This window comes from Rattus norvegicus, chromosome 9, assembly GCF_021556685.1.
Source record: "Rattus norvegicus strain SHRSP/BbbUtx chromosome 9, alternate assembly SHRSP_T2T, whole genome shotgun sequence".
Lineage (NCBI taxonomy): Eukaryota > Metazoa > Chordata > Mammalia > Rodentia > Muridae > Rattus > Rattus norvegicus.
In genome coordinates this window covers 28,854,638-28,875,878 of record NC_141542.1, presented here as the reverse complement: position 1 = coordinate 28,875,878, position 21,241 = coordinate 28,854,638, and the positions used below count along the sequence as shown (strand labels likewise).

General features: G+C 49.2%; 1 protein-coding gene across 50 annotated transcripts in view; it reads left to right on the top strand.

Moving 5' to 3' along the window:
* Positions 1-21,241, top strand: part of Trerf1 (transcriptional regulating factor 1) — a 226,699-nt gene that overhangs the window by 174,001 nt on the left and 31,457 nt on the right. For 20 of the 50 annotated variants that reach the window (NM_001432829.1, NM_001432828.1, XM_087565805.1 and 17 more), the window contains 9 exon segments: positions 5,598-7,348; positions 8,770-8,816; positions 10,075-10,225; positions 11,684-12,004; positions 15,280-15,664; positions 16,561-16,627; positions 18,519-18,658; positions 18,787-18,890; positions 20,901-20,976. In NM_001432829.1, coding sequence (NP_001419758.1) covers positions 5,897-7,348; positions 8,770-8,816; positions 10,075-10,225; positions 11,684-12,004; positions 15,280-15,664; positions 16,561-16,627; positions 18,519-18,658; positions 18,787-18,890; positions 20,901-20,976 — 2,743 coding nt within the window. In that variant the 5' untranslated portion in view covers positions 5,598-5,896. 50 annotated transcript variants of the gene reach the window in all.

Here is a 21,241-nt window from a genome sequence, read left to right as displayed (position 1 = left end):
TATGATTTTTAATCATGTTTGCCAATGTGATCTCCAGGATATTATAAATATTGATATTTTTAAGTGAAACTATGACATCACTTTTAAATGAATCCCGTGGAACCAAACACCCTAGGAATTGAATACCCACCATAAGTCATTGAAAACACACGGACACACACACAAACACACACAGTCACACACTCACACTCAACACAGCTCACACAGACACACACACAGGCACAAATACACACAGTCATACACACACTCACACAACACACACAGACACCGATGACACACACACAAACACACACACTCACACAACACACACAGTCACACACACTCACACTCAACACAGCTCACCAGACAGACAGACACACACACACACAGTCATACACACTCACACTCAACACACACAGACACAAATACACACAGTCATACACACAGTCATACACACACTCACACAACACACACAGACACCGATGACACACACACAAACACACACACTCACACAACACACACACTCAACACAACTCACACAGACACAGACACTCACACACACAGTCATACACACACTCACACAACACACACAGACACAGATGACACACACACAAACACACACACTCACACACACTCACACAACACACACAGACACACACACACAAACACACACAGTCATACACACACACAAACACACATACAGTCATACACACACACAAACACACACAGTCACACACACTCACACTCAACACAGCTCACCAGACAGACACACAGACACAAATACACACAGTCATACACACTCACACAACACACACAGACACAGATGACACACACACAAACACACACACTCACACACACTCACACAACAGACACACACACAAACACACACAGTCACACACACTCACACTCAACACAGCTCACCAGACACACAGACACACAGACACACAGTCATACACACACTCACACAACACACACAGACACCGATGACACACACACAAACACACACAGTCACACACACTCACACTCAACACAACTCACCAGACAGACACACAGACACAAATACACACAGTCATACACACACTCACACAACACACACAGACACAGATGACACACACACAAACACACACACTCACACAACAGACACACACACAAATACACACAGTCATACACATTCACACTCACACAACACACACAGATACAGACAGATACACACACAAACACACACAGTCACACACACTCACACTCAACACAACTCACCAGACAGACACACAGACACAAATACACACAGTCATACACACACTCACACAACACACACAGACACAGATGACACACACACAAACACACACACTCACACACACTCACACTCAACACAGCTCACCAGACAGACACACAGACACACACACAAACACACATACAGTCATACACACACACAAACACACACAGTCATACACACACTCACACAACACACACAGACACACAGACACAAATACACACAGTCACACACACTCACACAACAGACACACACACAAACACACACAGTCACACACACTCACACTCAACACAGCTCACCAGACACACAGACACACAGACACACAGTCATACACACACTCACACAACACACACAGACACCGATGACACACACACAAACACACACAGTCACACACACTCACACTCAACACAGCTCACACAGACACAGACAGACACACAGACACAAATACACACAGTCATACACACACTCACACAACACACACAGACACAGATGACACACACACAAACACACACACTCACACAACAGACACACACACAAATACACACAGTCATACACATTCACACTCACACAACACACACAGATACAGACAGATACACACACAAACACACATACAGTCATAGACACACACAACAGACACAGACAGACACACAAATACACACAGTCATACACAGTCACACTCACACAACACACACAGATACATGTGCCATGTCCTCTTGTTTTTTGAAACTTTATCGATATTTCACTTCCCTCAGGAATGCTACATATAATATAGATTTTAGGCTTAAGGCTTTTTTGTTTGTGTCCCCATCCTATTTGTCTGTAACAACTTTACATAAAGTTGAAATCTTCTAGCTTCTGAATCATGAGTCCGTATTAAACATACTTCTGGTTTGAGTTAGAACTTTTTTTTTCTTTTTTCTTTTTTCTTTTTTTCGGAGCTGGGGACCGAACCCAGGGCCTTGCGCTTGTTAGGCAAGCGCTCTTCCACTGAGCTAAATCCCCAACCCCTAGTCAGAACTTTTAATAGTGCACAGTTGATCAGACCACCAGTAAATAATAAACAGAAAAAATCTAAGATCATATTGAAAATGTACCTCAGGACGGTGGTACCGAAAGACTTTTTAAAAATAAACTTCTCGGGGCTGGGGATTTAGCTCAGTGGTAGAGCGCTTACCTAGGAAGCGCAAGGCCCTGGGTTCGGTCCCCAGCTCCGAAAAAAAAAAAAGAACCAGAAAAAATAAATAAATAAATAAACTTCTCTCGGTCTGGCTCAGTCGATAGTTTCCCTCTCCTGCCTCAGGCCCTGGAGTTTGATCCCCAACACTGTATAAAGCTGGGGTCCCCAGTCCTATAATCCCAGCACTTAGGAGGTAGGATCATGAGAGTCAGAAGCTGAAGGTAACCCTGAGCTATACGACAGCTCAAGGCCAGCCTGGGCTACATAACACCATGGAGAGACAGCTTATTGCTGAAGAGCAATTTCGCTCTTCTAGAAAATTAGCTCAGTTCCCGGCACCGTGGTGGGGGAATGATAACATCCGGTTACTCCAGCTCCAGGGGATCCAACACCTTCTGGCCTCCGTAAGCACCCACATTCATATGTACGTAAACACACGGCACATATGAAGAAATAATTAAAAGCAATCCAGGAAGATCAATTATTGCTAGTAATGCGAGCAGGACCAGCATTTCCCGTCTATCCAGACATCAGTACAGAAAACCATTGTTCATTCTTGATAGGAAGAACACGGGGTTTTATCTTGAAGCAAAATAAAAGCCAGGAAAACCTCAGAGCTGGAGGGAAGGGTCTGTGACCAAGAGCACCTGCTGGTCTTCCAGGGGACCCGGGTTCGGTTCCCGGCACCCACATCAGGTGGCTCAAAAGCATCTGCTTCTCCAGCTCTAAGAGACCCGGTGCTCCCTGCACACACACGATGCCCATGAACTCACACAGCGCACACACATACACATGAACTCACACAGCACACACATATGCATAAATTTAAGAATGGGTGATTAAATCTTTAAAAAAAACAAACGAAAATCCTCGTTGATGTTTAGTGTGTAAGGTACCAGGAATCCAGCCCCATTGTCATTGCGCACGTGACCGCTGAGCCATTCTGTTCAACACATAGTTTCTTTTTTTTTTTCTTTTTCTTTTTCTTTTTTTTTTTTTTTTTAAGATTTATTTATGGGGCTGGAGAGATGGCTCTGCGGTTGAGAACACAGACTGCTCTTTCAGAGGTCCTGGGTTCAAGTCCCAGCAACCACATGGTGGCTTACAGCCATCTGTCATGGGATCTGATGCCCTGTTCTGGTGTGTCTGAGGACAGCTACAGTGTACTTACATATAATAAATAAATCTTTAAAAAAAAAGATTTATTTATTTGTTTTATGTACAGCATTCTGCCTGCATATGTGACTACAGGCCAGAAGAGGACACCAGATCTCATTACAGATGGTTGTGAGCCACCATGTGGTTGCTGGGAATTGAACTCATGACCTCTGGAAGAGCAGTCAGTGCTCTTAACCGCTGAGCCATCTCTCCAGCCCAACACATAGTTTCTTAAAGCAAGATCACTCAGTTCTCTGATCTGCTCCTGAATTCTATACCAAAAACTCACACTGTGATCCATCGCCCAAAATTTGCATTTGATTATTTGCACTAAAACTTCCTTTCGCATTTTTTTCTTTTCTTTTTTTCGGAGCTGGGGACCAAACCCAGGGCCTTGCGCTTCCTAGGCAAGCGCTCTACCACTGAGCTAAATCCCCAACCCCTTCCTTTCACATTTTATCTCTCTGTTGTTGTATGAGGCTACTTGGGTCTGCATCCTGGACATGGGCATCGGGGTCAGAAGACAACTTTGTACAGCCGCAGAACTTCTCTGAGGTTTGTCTGTGTGTTAAGTTTTATTTCTGGTCTGTGTGTCCAAGTACCCTAATTAGCTTGAAAAGGGTACCTGATCCCCTGGAGAATGAGTTACAGGAGACTGTGAATGTCCTGACTTGGGTGCCAGGATGTGAACTCAGGTCTTCTACCAGAATAGGAAGTGCTCTCGAATCTCTTAGTCATCTCCCCAGCCCCTTAGAACTCACGGAGACAGGGATTAGAACCAAGAGGGCCGGGGCTGAGGATTTAGCTCAGTGGTAGAGCGCTTACCTAGGAAGCGCAAGGCCCTGGGTTCGGTCCCCAGCTCCGAAAAAAAAAAGAACCAAAAAAAAAAAAAAAAAAAAAAAAAGAACCAAGAGGGCCAATGAGATGCCTCAGCAGGGACAGGAGCTTGCTGCCAAGCTCAGTGATTCAAGTTCGATCCACAGAGTGGGAGGAGAGAACTGACTTCCACATGCACAGTGGCACACGAACACTTGAAATCTCACTTGTGTATGTGTGCCCACACGTACACAATCAATCAATCAATCAATCATCAATCAATCAATCAGTCAATAAGCAAATAATGAATCCAGGTGTCATCTGCGCTGCAACAGGTGAGAGGTTTACCTTCCTTTTTGTGAAAGAGGAGAGCAGATGGGACAGAACCACGTGTACCTCTCTTATCACACCGTTCTAGAAAAATACTTCTGTGGGAGTTCAGGGACCTGAGAATTGTTCCTCTTAGAGTCTGGAGTGCGTGCACTGTGCTGTGCTCCCAGAGATTCACACCCCAGTTTGAAAACGACAGAAGGGGCCTGGGGATTTAGCTCAGTGGTAGAGCGCTTACCTAGGAAGCGCAAGGCCCTGGGTTCGGTCCACAGCTCCGAAAAAAAGAACCAAAAAGAAAAAAGAAAAAAGAAAACGACAGAAGAACCGGAACGGATGGGGAAAGGCCGGGCGGTGGCTTACTTACCGCGCAAACAGGAGGACCTTGAGTTCATATCCCCAGCACCCGTATAAAAAGCTAGGTGTGCCTGTTGGTGGCTATAACTCCAGCACTGTGGGCAGCCTGGAGAAGGGGAGCCTTGGAGCTTGCTGGATGGTGGTCTAACATAAGGTCCATCGAGAAACCCTGGAATAAGTGGGAATTGATTGGGCAGGATGCCGGAAGTCCTCCTCTGACCCGTACAGACTCAGATGCTTACACTCCCTACGGGTAAGCATGCATCCCATACGTACCACGGCCCTCCTGTGGAGGTCATAGTACAGTTGTCAAGAGTCACATCTCCATCCACCATGTGGGTCCCTGGATTTGAACTGAGGTCGCCTGGCTCGGCATTAAGTACCTTAATCTTCTGAACCGTACGCCAGCCCTCCCTGTACCTATCTTTTATTAATGACCACAGTATTCATAATAATGGCTTGTCAAGAAGCATCCAGGGAAATAAATTTTGTCCTTTGTATCCTGTCTTCCAGGTGTGAAGGACGTCCCCCCACCACGGTGTCTGGTCCGTACCTCAGCCCGGGTGAGGATGTAGGCACCTCGGCTCCACTGATGACTGGTTCAAGCCAACAGGGACCCCTGCCTCCAGCCACCCTCACAGACATGTCAGCCGTGGAGTAGGGTGGACTCTTTCTCTCATCTTCTCAGGGTTTCAGGATTTTTTTTTCTTCATTTCCTCTTTTTTGTTGTTTTTTTTGTTTGTTTGTTTGTTTGTTTTGTTTTGTTTTGATTTTCGTTTTGTGGCTGAACATTCATAAGCACGGAGGACATCATGGGGGACCAGCAACTGTACAAGACCAATCACGTGGCCCACGGTGGTGAGAACCTCTTCTATCAACAGCCACCCCTTGGCGTGCACAGCGGGCTGAACCACAGCTATGGGAATACAATCTCGGGGGCTGGAATGGACGCCCCGCAGGCCTCACCCATCTCTCCTCACTTCCCTCAAGATACTCGGGATGGTCTCAGCTTGCCTATTGGCTCCAAAAACCTTGGCCAAATGGATGCCTCCAGGCAGGGAGGATGGGGAAGCCATGCAGGACCTGGGAGCCATGTCCAGCTTCGTAGCAACTTGGCCAACTCAAACATGATGTGGGGGGCGCCGGCCCAGGTGGAACCCACGGATGGCTACCAATACACGTATTCCCAGGCCAGCGAGATCCGGACCCAGAAACTCACCAGTGGTGTTTTGCACAAGCTGGACTCTTTCACCCAGGTGTTTGCCAACCAAAACCTGCGAATTCAGGTCAACAATATGGCCCAGGTGCTGCACACCCAGTCAGCAGTGATGGATGGAGCCTCTGACAGTGCCCTCCGTCAGCTGCTGTCTCAGAAGCCTGTGGAGCCCTCAGCATCAGCCATAGCTTCTCGCTACCAGCAGGTGCCCCAGCAGCCTCACCCTGGTTTCACAGGTGGACTGCCCAAACCAGCCCTTCCAGTCGGGCAGCATGCTCCCCAAGGGCACCTGTATTATGACTACCAGCAGCCCCTGGCCCAGATGTCCGTGCAAGGCGGACAGCCACTGCAAGCCCCTCAGGTGCTGTCCAGCCATATGCAGCCATTGCAGCAGCACCAGTATTACCCACAGCCGCCGCCTCAGCAGCAGCAAGCCGGACTGCAGCGGCTCTCCGTGCAGGAGATGCAGCAGCAGCAGCAGCAGATTCGCCCCTCACCGCCTCAGCAGCAGCAGCAGCAGCAGCAGCAACAGCAGCAACAGCAGCTCCAACTGCAGCAACGGCAGAGTTCACTGCAGATACCTCAGTATTATCAGCCCCAACCCATGATGCAACACTTGCAAGAGCAGCAGCAGCCATCCATGCACCTGCAGCCCCCTTCGTACCACAGGGACCCTCACCAGTATACCCCGGAGCAGGCACATGCGGTCCAGCTGATCCAGCTGGGCTCCATGCCCCAGTATTACTACCAGGAGCCTCAACAGCCCTACAGTCACCCCCTCTACCAGCAGAGCCACCTGTCCCAGCACCTGCAGCGTGAAGACAGTCAGCTGAAGACCTACTCCAGTGATAGGCAGACCCCAGCTCTGCTGAGCTCTCACGGGGACATGGGACCTTCTGATACAGGGGTGGCAGATCCAGCAAGCTCAGAAATGACCCGGGTCACCAGTACCCTTCCTCACCAACCGCTCCTGTCCCCCAGTGGGATCCACCTCAACAGCATGGGATCTCAGCATCAGCAGCCGTCTCCCAGTGCGATGTGGCCCCAGGTATCTCAAGGTTCCTTCCCGTATCTGCACGTGCGACAGACTCAGCCAGGAGTGAGTCTCTGCAGTGCCCAATCCTGCCTCCAACCTTTACCCTTTACGTTCTTCACACATTTCCCACAGGTTAACCTACACATGCCAGGCACTGTCTGCTCCAGACACTTGGAATACAAAATCGATTTGGATTCCGTCTTTGGCCCTGGGGTTTTGTCACCTCACTAAAGAGATGGGCAGAACACTGTAGTGTGTCTGAAACAGTTAACATAATGATCAGCACCAGGGGCCAGAGGGTTGGCTCAGCTCAGGCATGGGATGCAGGGCAGAGCTCGGCAGTAAATGCTTGTAATCCCAGCACTGGAGAGGCAGCGACCAGAGGATCCCTGGGCTCACTGACCGGCCCAGCTAGCTGACTCATAGAGTTCTGACTAGTAAGAAGCCTGTCTCAAAGGTAGCAAGTTGGGCCACCATGATGGCTCAGCAAGGAAAGGCACTTACTGCCTCTGCTGCAGACCTGAGTTCCAACCCCCAGGACTGAGGAGAAAGGAGAATACTGCCACCCCCCCCCCGAATGAATTGTCTGTTCACCTCCACACACATGTTGTGGCAACACATATACACACACATATGGATGGATGGATGGATGGATGGATGGATGGATGGATGGATGGATGGATAGGAAGATAGATAGATAGATAGATAGATAGATAGATAGATAGATAGATAGATAGATAGATAGATAGATAGATAGAGTGTAATAAAAATGTTGATGTGAACAGTGCCTAGGGAACAATAGCCAAGGCTAGCCTAACCTCTAGCCTTCACTAACATGCCCACAGGTGTGTATAGAACCACATGCACCTTCGTGTACAGTGTCTATGTCAGGGGCAAGAGGACCACAGAGTAGGGATATCTCATCCCCACTGAACTCTATCCTTGGGGTAGCGACACAGATTGTCCTGTGACTTCCGCACAAACACGGTCGGTGCACATGGATGCTCCCCACCCACGGCCCACACCACCTTTACACACGCCATACATGCAGTCATATACACAAAGTTCTTTAGTTTTGATGGCTATCTGGTCCCCTGGAATGTTGCTGTGCCACCCAGTTCCTGTCTGTCCTTTTCTGGGGTGGACTCTGTTAGTGCAGACTGGACACAACCAGAATAAGGTGGATGGAAGGGGGTTGAGTCTTAGTGGGCTTGGGGCTGGCATCGGCTGTGAGTTCAGGGAGTAGTGGGCAGAAACCAGATGCAGAACAAAGGCCTGAGTAGACATGTCGGGGTAATTGTGGGCAGAGAAAGTTCTGGAAGGGTAGATCCTTGTGTTCAGACAACTTGAGAGTCCTCCCTTTAGAAATACATGTTTGTTTGTTTTTTCTCTTTTCTTGTTTTCTTCCGGTGCCCTGTTTGGCTCCAAATTAGATGCACTTACCTGATGGGAGAGCCCAGCCTGGATCTCCGGAATCAAGGTATGGTCAAAGGTTTGGAATATTTGAGAGGCTGGGGGGTTTCGTGAGTTGTTTGAATAACTCATTTCTAAATCTAAGGCCAAAGTTTCAAGGGAAGTGTAGGGAAAGCAGTAATGGCTATGTTTGAACACTCGACCTGTGTTCAAGGTAAATACCAGTGAGGCAGGCGTTGCGGGCAGGCTAAGTCCTCAATGATCCCAGCTCCTGCTGTTCTCATGTTAGAAGTGAGAAGGCTGGGCTCAGAGGGCTGAAGGCACTCATAGAGTATGGAGCAGTCACGGGTTTAGCTCCTCTGAGTTCTGTTCTTCACCAGTTCCGTCACTGGGGACTTAATGGGTGCCTTCTGTGTCCCAGGCTTAGAGCCGCGCTCTGGGTGTGTCACAGTGAACAGCACGGGGCTCACTTCCTTCTCTCACAGCCATGGTGGGTGGGCGTTTAAAGCTGTGGATGAGAATGCCCCAGTGCCTGAAGGTCTAGAATGATGGAGGACGCATCCCATGTGACGTTAAGAACGTCCTCTGTGCTGGAGAGATGGCCTTGCCGTAAGAGCACCTGCTTGGCTTGCTGTAGGCTGGAATTGGAGTCCTAGCACCTACACAAGGTGGCTCACAGCTGCCTGAAACTCCAGCTCCAGGGGATCTGGTGCCCTCTTCTTGTCTCCCCAACTACCGGGCACAGGCAATGTGCACACACAAGCAGCTGACACACTACACACACACACACACACACACACACACACACACACACACACACACAATTTTTTTTTAAAGAAGAGAAAGCCCTCTCAGACCAGTGAGATGGCTCTCCAGGCAGAGGTGCTAAGCCTGATGGCCTAAATTTGAAAGGAGAGAGCTGACTTTTTTTTTTTTTTTTTTTTTTTGGTTCTTTTTTTCGGAGCTGGGGACCAAACCCAGGGTCTTGCGCTTCCTAGGCAAGCGCTCTACTACTGAGCTAAATCCCCAACCCCAAGAGAGCTGACTCTTAAGTTGTCCTCTGACCCAACACACATACAATATATATAAATCTAATTAAAATTTTGATTTTTTTTTTTTTTAAAGAAAGCAAGCCTTTGCTCCCTGAGCCTCAGTTTCTCCATCTGTACTTTGGGCTTGGTCATCTGGCAGATAATCAAAGCCACAGACAGTGGTAGATTAGATAAACAAAATGATCTCATTGTAGGTTTGATGCCTTGTGATAAATTCTTGTTTCCCCGTCCTCGATGTGTGTGTCCTTTCCGTGTGGCCCTACCCTTCAACAGCGGCCAAACCAAAGGAGTGTTTGGGGAACAGTTTGATGCCAAGAACAAGCTGACATGCTCCATCTGCCTGAAGGAGTTCAAAAGCCTGCCTGCCCTGAATGGCCACATGAGGTCCCACGGGGGAATGAGGGCATCCCCCAGCCTCAAACAGGTCAGCAGGGTCCCACCCCGTCCTTTACAGGTCATGTGCTGCTTGCTTTGCTTCGCCGCTCTTGGAGTGAGACAGGGGGATGGATGTGTGCCTTTCGTGGGTGCCAGGAGAGGCAGTCTCCACTTCCCTGGCTTCTTAGACAAGTGTCAAAAGAGGAATGCTAGAAATCCTGTAGGAATCCTGTCTCTTTTCCTAGAGAAAGGTACCAAGGAACTCTGTCAGTGTGAGATCTATAAATATGCAAATGCAGACTGCATACATATGCAAATGTGTAGTTGAAATCTGACGTCTACTGGAAGCACCGAAGACCATAACCAATGGCCTCTGACATCAGTGGTCAGGGACTAAGGAAAAGCATGTAATTCCCAAGCTCTCGGCCAGAATTTTCTGTTCATTCGTGCAGTGGTGATTGGCTGTAGGTAGGATCCAGTGATCCCCTCAGGATGATCCAGGAGGACAGTCATGTAAGAAACCACCTTTGGGTTCGGGTCAAACTCAGAGAATATTCCGAAAATATTGAATTTTGAGATTTACTCTCCCGTCTCTATTTCCTGGCTGTGCCACACACATAAAAGTGGAGTTTGTGTTCACTGTTTTACTTGATGTGCATTGGTGTTCTGCCTGGATGCATGTCTATGTGAGGGTGTCAGATCTCTTGGAGCTGGATAACAGAGTTGTGAGTTGCCACGAGGGAGCTGGGAATTGAACTCAGATCCTCTGGACGAGTAGCCTGTGCTTTTAACCATCCCTCCAGCCTGTCTTCACATTTTAAAAATATGTTGCCAGGTGGTCCGTGGCTCATGCCTCTCTAATCCCAGTGCTCAGGGGGTAGAGACAGGGGGATCACTGGAAGTTGAGGCTAGCCTGGTTTACACGGCAAGTTCAAGGCTAGCCAAAGCAACATAGCAATATCCTTGTCTGAAAACACAGAGAAGAGAAGGTATGTGTTCAGCCTGGTGCGGCATTACGCACCTGAAATCCCGGCACTCAGGAGGCTGAGGCAGGAGGATTCTGAGTTTGGGTCACCTATTGAGAACCTGTCTTAAAGAAACAAACACAGCCACAGCACAGTCTGCGTTCTCCACGTGGTTTCCTAACCCGAATAAAATGTAGGCTACACTGATTGTTTCCTTAAGACACTGAGGCAACTGGGACCCAAGGAGTGAAAATCTCCTACCTAAGATCTCACGTTTAGTTTTGACTGAATAGCAGTCCCTGTCCTTTATTTCAAAAAGCCATGAAAGCCACCAACTTTCTTTTTTTTTTTTTTAATATTTTCATATACAAGCGATATCTTACGTGCAGCTCAGGGACCCAGAGTTACAGGAAGGAAACCGCCCAGCTGTGGTTTTCTGTTCCCCTCCACTGATGTCCTGGAACCTCTGAGGAAAAGCAAGTCCATCCCCCCTTAGGAGAACTGCTTTCAGCCCAGGATCAAACCCTTTATTGTCTGTGTAGGAGGAAGGAGAGAAGGTCCCACCGCCTCAGCCTCAGCCTCAGCCTCAGCCTCAGCCCCAGCCGCCACTGCCGCCTCAGCCGCCACCGCAGCTCCCTCCTGAGGCAGAGCGCCTCACGCCTATGGTCATGCCCGTGTCTGTCCCTGTCAAGCTTCTCCCACCCAAGCCCAGCTCTCAGGGGTTCACCAACAGCGTCGCTGCCACCCCTTCGGCCAGAGACAAGCCAGCCAGCTCGATGTCGGACGACGAGATGCCTGTGCTCGTGAGGATGACCCTCTCCCCCCCTCACTCTCCCCAAGGGGCTGCCCCCCGTGCGCCTGCTGTGAGTTGCTGCACTGCCACACCTGCCTGGGGTGGGGACATTGCTTTGCTTTCTTGGAGATGAGGACAGCTTTTCCAGAATCACTGCCCTGAGCTACTTGAGGTTCAAGCGTTCTAGGGCCACCCTGCCACTTGACCAACCTGTCCCATACTCGTTACTCCTCCAGGCTGATGGTCTGGGTCCAGTTCTGAAAACTGACGTGTTCTCACGCCTAAGCACCTCAATGACAATTCAGTTGGCAGGCATCAATGTAACCTTGCCAGTCACTAAGAGAGGAAAAACATCTCTGCTAATAAACAAACCGTTTCCCTGCCCTGGATCTTTCCCAAGACCTCTGGCTCTCCCAGACCCAACTGCCAAAGAGGTAAACCTCGGAATGGCTGCACCTCTGGAAAGTGTCTGAGTCACCAGCTTAGATGATCTGCATCGCCAATGCCTACAATCATCACACCCTCTTTAATCCCTGGGGTCTCAGATCCATTACCGTTCCCGAAATGAGCCCAGTGAGAGCCAGACCCCACAAGTCTCAGGAAAGCAAAGCGATTCATGTTTCTCAGTCCCTGTTAAATTCTCCTTGCCTTCTTCACCCCTCCTCTCCTCTCTGCCTCTTCTCTCTACCCTGGGGAAATAATGACCTCCATGGTTGGCCATACCAGACCTGTCTCATCCTGTAGAGTAGTGTCTTGGATCTTAAATGTCCTGAAAGAATGGGTGGATTCTGGGAGCCGTAAGGGTAGGGTTGAAACATTCAGAAAAAGAACTGCTTTGGGTTTTTGTGTGACATTGAGGTTCAGAAGAAGAGAGGCTGAGGGACCACCTCCATATTCTGGTGAGAGGGGACCAGCAAAACACACACACACACACACACACACACACACACACACACACACACACCTTGCCTGAGGAAGTTGTATGGTAGGTGCGAGAGGCTCTGCGTCTATCCTGGAAGCCACACAGGGATTATAACACCCATCTCATTCAAGACAGTGAGAAGAAGAAGGGCTAGGGAGAAACCTATTTCCTGGAGGTGGTAAGATGGAAAGACAGGTGTCTTCTGCCAAAATGGCTCCTCTTACAAGTTTTCGATTTTACATACAAGTGAAAGTTCTATTTTGGGTTTTGGATCTTGACCTTCTCCAAGGCTAGTGAGGAACGCACACACGATGCTCCCAGTGAGCTACTAGATCCTGAGGGGAAAGACCGTCTGCCCTCAGTTGCAGGGGTAGGGATGCTCTGTGAGCGGGGTGTATTAACTGCATTTTAAACTTAATTGCTTTGCTTTAGTTATTCAGATTGTACGTCCATCATAAATCTGGGTGCACCAGTATACCAGGTCCAGCTAGCAAGGCAGTGTGGTTGTATTTTTTTATTTAGGATGATTAAGAGAGTTCTGAGTAGGCTGAATAGGAAGGGGTGAACCTGGTTTAATGCGGGGGTGGGGGGAGACCAAGACCATCCAGCTGACAGCGGGCAGGCTGAATCAGAAGCATGCTCAGGAGTAAAGAGTGAAAATCAAGCTCTTGGTACAAAAACAAGTTTAAAATCCAGGAAAGAGCTCTAAATTCAAATCTCAGCTCTGGCATAAAGCCAACTTGAAATGTCCCTCTCAGTCTCCATTTCCCCCAGACTTACCAGTAGCCTTCTCCCTCTCCTGGGGACAGGAGTTTTATATTCAGTGTTTGGCTCTGTCCCCTAGAGTCCATAGTTGAAACACTTCAGATGTGACCTAAGTGTGATAGTCTGAGTGTTTTGACATTCTGAGTTGGGCCTCTGGTCCAGGTAACTCAGAGAGCCTTGCCTGGGACATAATAAAGCATTATTTAGAGGTGGAGGCACCAAAAGAGCCTAAAGGGGACTTTTGAAATCTACATTTAGGATCCTGGGCAGAGTTGAGGTCACCAAGAACTCCACATTACTTAAATGACCTCCTCAGTGACCCAAGGACCGGACTTAAAGGGTTTCAGATTTGCTCCACAGTCAGGCCTAGGGATGGCAACGTCGCATTTTTGAAACACTCTCAGCAGCCTCTTGGCTCCTCGGGGTCTCTTCTGGGCCTTGGCTGTGAGGCTGGAGGGCACTGGTCCACGGAGACCCACCTTAGCGCTCCCTCGGCAACTTCCACGCTGATGCCGGGAGCCCCTCTCCCCCTCCTCCTTCATTTCTATCTCCCCAAGAGCCTCTCCTAGAGGCTGGGATGGCACCTCGGAAGTCAAGGGAGCTGAGGAAGAAGTAGACAGCGGGAGGGGAGAGGCAGAGCCCACACAACTGAAGGCAGGCCGGTGAGAGGGGCCCAAAGCTGAAGGGAGCTGGGAGAGGTCACATGGCCTGGAGGCAGCTGGTCATGTGACCATGAAAGTCTTTCCCATCACCCCTTGCTGCTGTCTTCACTCGCCACTCTGGCACTAGAGCTGCTGGGCACTGCAGCTGTGCCTGAGCACCTCAGAGCCTCTCCACAGGTATCCCGGCTGGCTGTCACACCCAGCTCTCGGCTTTTCTGGGTTGATGCTGGCCCCCGACCCAAGTCTGTTTCGTCCGGCTTTGGCATACCCTGCTTCTCTATTTGACGTGCATGTGTGGACTTACTAGTATATGTGTCTCCGTGTGGCAGGTCCCCCAGACGAGGCTGGGTTACCCGCCATAACCTAAACTAGCACTGCTGACAGGAAGCAGGAGGAGCTAGGGTTGCTACAGAGGAGCCTCAGAGGGGCGTGACAGGGGGGCGTCACCAGCTCCATCTCCAGGAGAGCCCGTTAAAACGGCCTTGAGGATTGTGGGCCACTGTGCCCCGGCCTCAAGTAACCCTGTAGAGCCGTGGTGACAGCTCGGGGAACCTGCGCTAGTCACGAAGCTCTTCCTGCCCCTCAGCCTTGGGCCTTGCATCCCTGAAGAGAGGATTCTGACCCCTGCTTAGAACATGTGTGATCTATCCCTGCAGGAGCAGTGGGGGAGCTAAAGAGCCACTCTGCTGGATTCCACTCAAGACAGATGGAAATGCAGTGATAAGCCAGAGTTTTAATTTATTACTTCTTGCGGCCCCACCCTACCCTTCACAGACCTTCCGGATTTTCTTTGCTAACGAGCCCAAGGCCGATGTGGTGGGAGTGGGAGGGGACGAACAGAAGGGAGGCAGTCTCTCCCCCACCCCCTTAGAATTTTCGAGATCCCTGGCCAAATCTATGGAAAGGGACCAAGGCAAGGATAGCAGTTCTGTACTTAGAAAGGGGACAATGGCTGGGGTGCCCTAGTTTGAATCCCAACTGTTCCTCTCACTCTAGGAAATCCCCCGGAAACATCCGCCCATCACCGCCAAAGTTGAGGAGCCCCTCAAGACCCCACCAGAGAAGAAGAAGTTCCGGCACCGGCCTGAGCCCCTCTTCATCCCACCACCGCCTTCTTCCTATACTCCCAACCCCACCTCTTACTCGGGGGCCACCCTGTACCAGAGCCAACTGCGCTCCCCACGCATCCTCGGGGACCACCTGCTCCTGGACCCCGCCCACGAACTGCCCCCCTACACACCGCCACCCATGCTGAGCCCCGTGCGCCAGGGCTCAGGGCTCTTCAGCAATGTCCTCATCTCTGGCCACGGCCCTGGAGTGCACCCCCAGCTGCCCCTCACTCCCCTCACGCCCACGCCACGCGTGCTGCTGTGCCGTTCCAGTGAGTCGTCCCTTAAACCCTGGTGTCACCCCCTGTTGATTTGGATACTACCCTGAGTGGGTGGGGAGTCTCACTTTCTTCAACTGGCTAGTTTACCCCCGTGGATTTCTGTGAAATATCCGTTATGTGTTCCACACACGATGCGAGGTGTTCTTAATGCCTCCGCATCGCATTAAGTAACTCGAGGGAATCAGTCTGAGGAGAGAAGGGAGTCAGTGTCTTTGGGATAAAGCACACCAAGACTGCTTCGGATGGTCAAAAAAAGATGCTTAAGATAAATATTTAGCCGTTATTCGCATGGGAGCTATTATAAGCAAGAGTAAATCGTAATATTTACTGTGCTTAAAAAAAAAAAATCAACCATGAACCCTGTAGGTCATGTGCTAGTGTAGCCCCGACGACTATAGGAACTGAGGCAGAAGGAATGAGGGGAGGGTGAGACCAGCCTGAGCAGCACAGGAAAACCCCATCTCCTCAGTAGATATTGGGGGTTGGGGGGAGAAGAGAGATCTTTGTAGCTAGGTTTCTTTCTGGTTGCCTAGAAACCATGTAGCTAAACCAGGCATTTTTTTTTTTTCCTCACACTGAGAAATGGCTGTCTTAACGCCTGTAATCCCAAGCACTGGGGAGGCTGAGGCTTAAAGCTGGAGGTGAGGAAATTCAAAACCAGATTGAGCCACACATCTAGACCCTGTCAAGGAGCTGAAGGATGGGGAGAGAGAAAGAAAAAGAACCTCGTGAATCCATCCACCTTTCTGGAAATTGATATGGGTTGGGTAGGAGAAGCGCCTTGTCATTGCTGCCTGGCTAATTCCTGGTCAGCGAGCTTCCATCTGTCTTCGTGTCTTGGGACGTTTTCCCTTGTTGTCCAGTAAACGCTAGCTTTTGTGTTTCAGGCAGCATCGATGGCAGCAATGTGACAGTCACCCCAGGACCCGGAGAACAGACTGTGGATGTTGAACCGTAAGGAAGAACCAGTTACTCTTTAGGGATAAGTCTCAGATAAGGAAAGGTCTGGAAGCTTCTAGAAGGGTAGTCAGTATTTCTGTATTCAGTGGCCACTGAGAGGGGAGAGTTGTGGAAATGGTAGGATCATGGCCTCCTCCCTACCACGTCCTCATAGCTGCTAGTGTTTCAGAGACTCGGGGCTAAATGTGAAACCCTAGATTCAAACAATCTAGTGTCCCTACCTCCACGGGCCAGCTTCTAGACTCATATACGTTCATATCCCCCATGGCACCGAGGCCTCTCTCTTGAAGGTGCTTAACTAGAAGAGAATCCTTCTGAATGTTCTTTTTCCCATGTTCCCTCTGTGACTCTCGGCCAGTCTTCCAAATGGACTTGTTGAGTATCACGGATTTGAATCATTTTCATGATCAATGGGAGGTACAGTATCCACACACACATTGGTGGCTTGACCTCCAGAGGGTACCGGAAACCTCTGATAGGACCATGCCCTGCGTATTAGCACTAAAGTGCCACAATCGTGTCTGATAAGTGAGACCTAATCTATCCAAGCAGATAGACCATCGTGTTATCTGTCATAGACTATAGATCCCAACTGAAGAACAGGTAGGCAGTTTATAGTGTGGGTACTGTAGACAAAAGGATGGGTCACATCCAGGGCCGGTAGAAGTGGCTTGGCTTGCGATTTCATCCCGTTACTTAAAATAGAATAAAAGTCGTACTTACAGAATTACTCTAGGATTTTCTCACTTCATATTTTCCTCAACTATTAATTCCGTCTAAGTATTCCAGCTAATGTTAGCTGGTCACGGGTTACTGAAAACCACAGAGAGCTGTATATAAAGAGACACTGCTTCACTACGGAAGGGAAAGGTGATTCTTTCCATGAATGAAAAGAGCCCATGGGGTGGAGCTTTGTAGAGTCCAGAATCAGAAAGCTTGGGTTGACACATTCTCATTTTGATTTTTACTGAGTCGGGTTTTTGAGGCCTTTGTTGGTGCCTTGAATGGGAATCGTGATTACAGTCCTGTTCGTGTCCCTGGCCTTTTGAGCTTAGATGGCATGGTACATGTAGGAGTGGTCTGGAAGGCATAAATACTTCACATTGCCACCCACGCTTAGCCTCCTCCCTTCGTTCTGGGTATGATCTAGCCATGCTCTCAACAACTCCTCTCTTGGAATTAGCTGTCCTTTCATTCCAGTTTCCGCTGAGAGGCTGAAAGCTGAGACGTTGTAGACTGCCCCCATCCCCTTCCCCAGGTCCCCAACTGTAAGAGGCCTAACTTGGACCCACCAGCAGTGTAAATGACACTGAGCCTTATTAATATTGTAAAGCTTGAGTCTTTTGCTGGGCAGTCTCCCAACTACTCTAACCCAACTAATCCGGGCACTACATTCCACCGTGTGGCCAGGTCTGCCTCTCTGCTCCATTCTCATCTGACCATTCACCTCTGTGTCTCCTGGGTGAATCTCCCATATCTGATTCCTGCCCAACTATTGGCCGTCAGATCTTTATTACAGCCAATCAGATACAAGTCTAGAGTGTCTTGGGCAAATGAGGAAGAATGAATATTTATAAAATATAAGACCAGCGATAGGCCATGTAAAAATAACAAGACCAAGACCTTGCTAGTCTTTAGCTCTCTGCTGGTACAAAAATTGACAGTTGAATGTGCAGAGACACACCCTCACACAGTGTACCCCAACCCCCAACATTAAAAACTGATCTTACCAGTAAAAAGGGCCATGCCTGGACTTGGAGGACCCTGTTCTGGCATTCTCCTAGCAGAGGAAGCTGCTCCCCTGATGCCTGCAGTTCCGACAGTTGCCTCTGGTCTAGGCTGTCGCATTGAAGCCCATACTGTTTTTCTTTTCCTTTCATTAAAGACGCATCAACATTGGCTTAAGATTCCAAGCAGAGATCCCAGAACTGCAAGACGTCTCCGCCATGGCTCAGGACACACACAAGGCCACACTGGTATGGAAGCCGTGGCCTGAGCTAGAAAACCAGGCCCTCCAGCAACAAGGTACTGGCACTTAGGAGGAGCTGGGAGGGTGAGGCTGGCTTCTCTAGCAGGGACGTTGGGCTCCAGAATGGGTGTGGGTTTTTGTGACACTGGACATATCTGATACAGTGATTTCTTACTCTCAACAGTGGAGAACCTTCTGAATTTGTGTTGTTCCAGCGCGCTGCCAGGTGGAGGGACCAATTCGGAATTTGCTTTGCACTCTCTCTTTGAGGCCAAAGGTGACGTGATGGTAAGGAAGCTAAGGCTTCGTGGATGCATTAGCTCAGTGAGTGGGTCCAGACCAGAAGGCCTCCAGCAAAGAAAGCTCCACTTAGACTCCTGCTGGCATATCTGTAACTAAATTATCATGAGGGGTGCATGTGTTCTAGGAAATGAGAATTTCTCTTCATGTACCATGAGGTGGAAGAAACGCTTGAGTGAAACATGAACTGGCCTCAAGGTTCTTCCTGCTGTGGAGAGCAGCCAAACTTGGATGCCTCCAGACCTCCTTTCTCTAGCTCATTAAGTGCTTCTACGTTCCCATCTTTAACATAGTTCTAAACACTGGGGACCTTCCTTAGGGACACTCAGATGGCCCTAAACTAGAACCATGGGGCCATTTTCCCAGAGTCAAAGCTGACCATTTGTCTAGTCAACCTTTACTTCTGGCCAAATAAGTCCATCACTAGCTTCAGTTTCCCTTCTATACGAGGACTTAGTTCTCCCCAGTACTTGAATCAGGGACCTGCTTTTAGGTTAACAAATAAACAAATGTGCAATATTTCACGTGTGGTCTAGTGCTTGCCTTTAGAGACCACTGCCCTTCTAGAACCTTCAGCAACATACATAAGTCACTGTGGAGTGTTCCTAAGGCATTTCTGACGATCCAGCTGATGGTGGTGGGGCCCAGCGTTCTGGGTTTTCTTCTTTTCTTTATTTCTATTTTAGGTGTATAAATGTGAATTGTGTGAAGCATCTGTGGAGGCCAGAAGAGGGCATCAGATGCCCTGGAGCTGGAGGGACAGGCTTGTCAGCCACCTTATGGTGCTGGGAATTGAACCTGAGTCCTCTGCAAGAGCAGCCAATACTTTAACCACTGAGCCATCTCTCTAGCTCAGAGGTTCTGGGTTTCTAAGCAGTTCCTAAAAGTTGCTGAGGCTTCAGACTCTTAGACGTGGAAATAGCAAGATTTCTCTGCCTTGCTCGACCCAAACCCATCCACTCTCCTACTATCTTTGGTTTTTTTTTTTTTTTTGTTTTGTTTTGTTTTTTGTTTTTGTTGTTGTTGTTGTTGTTGTTGTTGTTGTTGTTGTTGTTTTTTGGTTTTTTGGTTTTTTTTTCGGAGCTGGGGACCAAACCCAGGGCCTTGTGCTTGCTAGGCAAGCGCTCTACCACTGAGCTAAATCCCCAACCACTATCTTTGTTTTTAAGCTAGAGGGGAGCTCTTCCAGAGGATCCAGGTTTGATTCCCAGCACCCAGGCGGCAGTTTAAAACTGGCTTTAACTCCAGTTCCAAGAGATCCAATGCTCTCTTCTAGGCTCCATGAGCACTCATGACACACAGACATGCACACAGACGCACATTTAGTGCAGTGAGCTTGTATTCACAGTGCTGGGAGGCAAACACAGTCAAATCCTTGGGTCTCATTGGCCAGACGGCCTCATCTGCTTGGTGACCTCTAGGCCAGTGGGAGATACTCTCTCAAAGCACAAGGTGAACAGCACTTGAAGAATGAATGGCAGCTTGTCATCTGTCCTCCGCATGCCCACACAGTTTCACATGCACGTGCATATACATACATGTACTCACATGAACACGGGCATATACACAAGACACTCTGGAAGGGTGACATGTGGTGCACTTCTTACGTAATACAGCTGTTTTTATTCAGTGGTGAAGAGAGCTGTGATTGTCTAGGAAGCAGTCACTGACCTCCCACTCCTTCCTCTCAAACCTTTCCCCTGAGAAACCGCCTCCCTTCAGAGAGACCTGGCTCTGTCTCTCCGAAGGAGTACTCAGTTCATAGCTGCCACTTATGTTCTCTGTGGTGTTGACCCTTTAGCTTCAGGCATGAGCTTGGGGCCGGGGATAGGAGGTGGGAGTTAAAACGTTGAGTCCTGTTGGAACCGAACTGAAAGGAACTTCCCGTTAGCGTCTTCTGTCCCCGGGTTTCTTCCCTCCTCTGCTGCAGTGCCAGACCTGCTTTCCTGTGGGACTCTCTCACAGACTGACTTCTGCCTTTTCTCTCTGACCCCACAGGCTACCCTGGAAACGCTGCTGCTGCGGAAGCCAGTCAGGTTAAAATGTCATCCTTTAGCAAACTACCACTACGCCGGTAGGTCGCCAGGATCCCCAGGCCCCGTTGCTTCCTAAGAGTGGGCAACTCACATTTGGTTACGTTTGTTTGTGGTTATTTATTTGAACAAATATGTAACACTGGGTCTATTAGCCCGACACTGCCACGCATGTGTCAGTGTAAATACCTGCCCCTGTGAATGTCCCAAGACCTGGGAGATGGCTCACGGGGGCTGCCCACCTGGCAGTGGGACCTGTGCATCAGAGGAGAGAGCCACCAAGGCCACAACACAGAGCAGACTATT